Genomic DNA, 5,956 nt, shown 5'->3' with positions numbered 1-5,956 from the left:
GAACTTATCTGCTATCCACACTGCACTGGCAAATAAAACTGTCTGAAAAGCAATGGCTGTTATCTGAGGTATCTTCTGAATATAACCATCTGGGCTTTGACCCACTTACTTCTCCCTTCTCTGCTTTCAAGCCAGTAGACAAATATACACAATGCCTAGAGATTGCTGAACAAATTCATATCCCCAAATAATTCACAGAACAATCTTTCCTATAAGTTAACAGTGTATGTAATGTGCTAATTTTACTCCTTTGTCATACATTGGCAACCTCTTTAACATCTAGAGATGAGAAGCTGAAAATTTTAGGCATGTGTCCATTATATACAGAATACACACAGTAAAACAAACACACTAGTGCATGACCACACTGCTTCCCATTACTTCCTCCAGACCACTGAGCAAGTACAGACCGTACGGCTCACAGGGGGCTCCAGAATTCTACTCCCAAAAGACAGCATTTCATGAATTTTAGCAAAAAGATAGTTACAAAGTGATATTTTACTACCTCTACATTTAACATACGCTGGGCACTTCTAAACATCTAGATAGACCAGATGTTTCAAGTAAGGACTTGTCCACTATGTACACAGCAGTCCAGTTAACGGCACACATAACAAGAGTAGTAATTAAAAAAATTTAACACAAAAAGAAAAAATTTTAACATAAAAAATACAAAATGTATTCTACTACCCCTACTTTGTCATACACTGGTGACCTCTTTGACATCTAGAGTGACTAGATGTCATAAATTAGGACTCCTTGTCCTTTATATATGCCATGTACACAGCAAAGCCAAACACAATGGGACAGGGGTCTCTTTTCCATCCACAGAGCCCAGTGGCTCAGAGCTCTGCATTTCCTTCCCCTGGGAACCAGGGCACAAACACAATGTGATCAACTCAGGAGGGGTTTGGCTATTCTTCCCCAAACAATATTTCAAATGAATCCTAACAAAAACGTATTTACATAATGTGTTGTTTATCTACCACTACTTATAAAATACGTCAGGCACTTTAGAGCACCTAGAAAGATAGTTCCAAAAAACACTTAGCATTGACACACACACACACACACACACACACACACACACACACACACACACAATGGAGGGGGGAGGAGAAATGAACAAAATATGTATACAATACAACAGAACACACACACACACACACACACACACACACACACACACTCTCACGCACACACAAAGACGTCTTCTTCACAGGACCAATCTGGCTCCGGACCTCTTCTTCCTCCTGCTGGGTCCTCTAACCTATTAAATAAACAAAGATGAGTGTCGCTCCTGGGGTCTTTCTAGAGGCGGCCTAAACAATCCCATTTCAAAGTCACCTCTAGAAGATACATCTACAATGCTTTTAAAGACTACTGGGTTTGCACATGTGATTTCCTACCTCTACCCTGCGTCGGCAATCTCTACAGCTGTATGTCCAGATTTAGCCAAGGTCTCTCTAAAAGGGTCGGGGGTGGGGAGGAAGGTTGAGAGCAGCTTTTTTATATTATATACAAGGTCAATCTTGGCCTTCAGGTGGCCGCCATTCTTTCCGCCTTGCCATGATTGCCGACACCTGGAGATATCCTCGAAGGCCTGTCTGGGGCTTCTCTATGGGCCCGGCCCTGGAGAGCAGGAGGCAGGTGGATGGAGAAGGCCGTGAGCAGAGGCTGCAGCCATGAAGGCCTTTTGTTGACAGGGGAAGGGTCACTGCAAGTGCTGTGAGGGCTCGGGCTCCTGGGGTCCACAGGATGGAGACCAAGGCTTCACCTAGCCAGAGGCCGTGGGGGCCCAGAGGAAGGAGGCCGCACACCCTAGTTTACCAGGCTCTCTCTTACATCTTGAACTAATCCATGTCTATTAATCTGTGTATTGCCACAAGGCTCGTTGTTTACCAGTAAGGTTCTCTGGAGTCTGTCTCCTTTGGTAGCTACATGGCTTCTCTCTGACTCTGCTTACTCTCTCTCTATATTTCTGTTCAGATTCTCTACCTGGCTATATTTTGCCCTACAATAGGCTCAAAGCAGATTCTTTATTAACCAATGGTAAAAAGCATATTCACATCATATAGAAGGGAATCCCACATCATAGTATATTCAGTTATTCAGATAAATTTTATTGGTGAGCTTTTGTCATATTTGAAAAAAGTGTAGGCAAGGAGGAATTCATTAAGATGGCAATGACTAATCCTTAAAAATCAAAGATTTTAATCCTCCGGCTAACCAAATCCAAAACCAATGAAATATTTTTTTCTTATAATTGTCCACTAAACTGTCCTTCTTCAAGCTTACATCTCTTCTTTTTTCATACATGTTTCATCTCGTGTTTCCCTGGCTGTACTCAATGTCCTGAAATTGGGGATTATCTGACATTCATCTGTGCATCCCTCAAATTAGATCCAGTTTACAACTGATAGTGTTAGTTAACAGTACTTAGGTCTCAAAAAATGAGTGAAAGAATGAAATAACATCAAATACGATAGCAATTTGATGATTTTACCTCCTTAATAACACAACTAAATCTCATATATACATTTTCCATGAAGCTTAAATAATGAATGTTCAGAGAAGAATAGAACTCTTGGTCATTCAAGAAAACTAGAGAGTATTTAAAAAATTAACAAATAATTAGAATTGGGCTACTCCACAAAAAATATCAAAATATAGTTTGTCTTATATACACTTCAACATTGACCCCATGTTTTCTACATCAGCAATGTACTTGATCTAACTAGAGCTTGCCCTTAGTGGAGAGGTCAAGATTTTCCCAAATTACTGCAAGCTTATATTTTAAATACAGAACATGAATTGATATTTAGCCTCTATCTATCATTTCATTATATTTCTATACATCATTTCTATTTATGTGGAATTTTGTAAACATAAAAAATATAATGAAAGAGTACATTGTGTGTTAATTTCTACATTCTATACTTTGGCAGAACTTTCCTTACAAAGAATATTTAATAATGTACAATTTCAAAGTCTTCAGAACATTTACATATTGGATGACTTAATACTATTTCATTCATCTTTTATGACCTTTTCTCACTATCTTCCTCATCACAAGCAGGCATAACTAGTCTTAAAATGCATTTGTTTTAGGTAGTGTCCATTTTGTCTCCGAGTAAAAATTTGATTACACTTTCCCGAATCTGCTTGGTCTTGACTCCATAAACAATTGGGTTCATTGTAGGGGGCAGTAGTAGGTAGAGGTTGGCCACTATGATGTGGATGTGGTGGGGAATAGTGTGTCCCCCAAAACGATGAGTGAAGAAAGTAAAAAAGGCAGGCACGTAAGTGATCACAATGGCACAGATGTGAGATGTGCAGGTGCTGAAGGCTTTGTGACGAGCATCTGCAGAGGACAGACTCACCACTGCTCGCAGGATCATAGTGTAAGACACAGAGATACAGCAAATGTCAAACACGCCAATCAGGAGAGCAACCATAAGGCCATAGATTGCATTGACCTTGGCATTGTCACAGGATACCTTGGCCACAGACATGTGGTCACAGTAGGTGTGGGGAATAAGTGTACCTCGGCAATAGGGCAAGCGCTTGGTGAGGACAGTGAAAGGAAAGATGAGCATCACACTCCTCAAGAAAGTAGCAAGACCAGCTTTGGCGATCACAGGGTTGGTAAGGATGGTGGTATAACGCAGAGGATAGCAAATGGCCACATATCGGTCCAGGGCCATGAGCATGAGCACCCCAGATTCCATTCCAGTCAACATGTGGACAAAGAACATCTGAACCAGGCAAGAATTAAAACCAATCTCTTTGAAGTTGAACCAGAATATACACAGCATATTGGGCACAGTGGTAGTGCACAAGGTGACATCAGTGAAGGAGAGTAAGGCCAGGAAGTAGTACATGGGCCGGTGCAGAGCCTCCTCATGGCCAATGAGGTAGATAAGCCCACAGTTCCCCACAACAGCAATCATGTACATGAAGCAGAATGGCAGAGATATCCAGACATGCGCATCTTCCAGCCCAGGAACACCATTCAGGATAAAGAAGTCTGGGGTCAGGCTGGAGCTGTTGGCTCCAGACATAATGGCTCGCAGGATGATCGCATTTTATACCCAATAATAATGTCAGTGCTCTGGGGGAAGTGTATAAATAAAAGGAAAGTGGACGGCTTAGAAAACAGACAGTAGCATTAACATGAGAAATACTTTAAAATGTTTGCAGCATTCTATGTAACTTCATAGTCTATTGCCACATTTCACTTGACATGGAATATGATGCTAAGTAGTTGATTAGCCAATTTATGATTCAGGTTTCATGCTCCATAACGATGTAGCAATGCATAAAGCTCAGAGTGTTGACAAGATTATGGAAAATGTTAATTTTATACAATGTGCTAAAACTATAAATTAGGAATATTCCATTAATATAAGCAGTAATTATTATTGTTATTATTGAGCACCCTATTACAAAAGGAAATGCTAGTTTCTATGGCCTCCAAGCAATTAAAATTTGTCCCCATGTGTCAGATAGGGAAGAAAAAAACATATCTTTAAATCTGGAGTGGAATCCAGGAAGTCTTATCAGATTTCCTGAAAGGCTGCTGTTGCTAAGAGGATGCTAAGATATTGGCCACTGAAAAGTCTGTAATAGGACTAGTCTTTGTGTTTGGAATATACCTTAAATACCTTTATCCTAACATATAGCCAGAGGCTACAGAAGCGACATCAGGAAAAAGGGGGGCAGGACATTTGGAGAGTTCTAAACTGTTGGGTCTGCAATCTGGTCACAATTTAAAGAACAAGCACAGCAACCCACAGTCCTTCAAGCATAATGAGTAACCAAAGTCTACCCACAATGCCCAGCACCTCCCAGACAGACAAATCAAACCCAACTCTTCCTTTGCCTTTCTCAGTACAGAGAATTTTGTCTTGAAATTCCCATGTCTGGTTTCTGGGTCCACAGTGCTCTTCAGTTAGTTTGCACTATTAATGCATTAAAATATATTCCAAAGAAGAAAGAAATAGTTTTCTGAAAGTCTATTCCCTAAAAATATGAACTTATTTTTATAACATACTTAAGTAGAGATGTAGGGGTCCTAACCTGGAATTAAAGCAACAAAAAATAACAGGATAGATCTGAATTTGAAGAAGCAAATGATTCTTTAAACAATTTTTAGAACCTTTAAAGGAAAGAACTCCATAGTACTACAAACCATAGATGTATTCATATAGCAAGATAAGAATTTACTCAGTGCCTGGAATTTAGTAATAGATGTATATTAGCTCTTACATTGATTTTAAGATATAGGATAAAACAGATACTATCCATTGATTGATATTTTGCCTTAGACATTCCTGACACCATTCTAATCTGTGGAAGCATATTAATTATCAAATAGGCAACATTCCATACATTTATGTTACTAATACTGCAGGGCAGGTTAATCCTTGTACTCAGATCTAAATAACACAGATATATGTCTTCATTGTGTAGATTAGAAAATATAGGTCAGGGTGACATCATTTAAAGTGGCAAGGCAATGATCAAACAGAAGCTTAGGTTCTCAGTCACAATTCGGTATTTGTGTCTGTGGTCTCGAGTGTCAGATCCTAACACTGATGGGCAGTTTAGTAAAGTATGAGAACATAAGAACATGATTTTTAAATTCAGGACAGAGGAACCCGGCCCTTGGCTGTAATTTAGGGCAGAGACAGAGCAGATATGAGGAGCCAAGGAGAGATGGTCTCTCACTGGGGAATCTCTCCACACATCAAATATCTCCAAGAAAGCTGCAGTCTTGTCTGGGGCTCCTTTTCAAAGATGATGTGGCCTCTGGTTGTGTGTGTGATTTTACTTAGGAGAATTTCTGCAGAGGAACCTCCTTCAGCCAAGTCCTCTCAGTATCTTTCAGTATTAAGTCTTGCTTTGTATTACTACCCTCTTCCCCTACAAAGGTTGTTTCTGCTGGAAGCAA

General features: G+C 39.9%; 1 protein-coding gene across 1 annotated transcript; it reads right to left on the bottom strand.

The window, feature by feature from the left end:
• Positions 1 to 3,107: 3,107 nt before the first annotated feature.
• LOC125395937 (olfactory receptor 52N2) lies at positions 3,108 to 4,064 on the bottom strand. Its single transcript, XM_048427693.3, has one exon. It carries the CDS (start codon positions 4,062 to 4,064, stop codon positions 3,108 to 3,110), a length of 957 nt encoding a protein of 318 aa, XP_048283650.1.
• Between the last annotated feature and the right edge of the window lie 1,892 nt (positions 4,065 to 5,956).

This window comes from Myodes glareolus, chromosome 7, assembly GCF_982192425.1.
Source record: "Myodes glareolus chromosome 7, mMyoGla1.1, whole genome shotgun sequence".
NCBI classification, from domain to species: domain Eukaryota; kingdom Metazoa; phylum Chordata; class Mammalia; order Rodentia; family Cricetidae; genus Myodes; species Myodes glareolus.
The sequence above is the reverse complement of the archived record's forward strand: the minus strand, read 5'-3'. Positions and strand labels throughout refer to the sequence as shown.

What these genes read in the sequence shown, in the direction of transcription:
- LOC125395937 (XM_048427693.3), bottom strand. Translation starts at nt 4,064, where the DNA reads ATGTCTGGAGCCAACAGCTCCAGCCTGACCCCAGACTTCTTTATCCTG.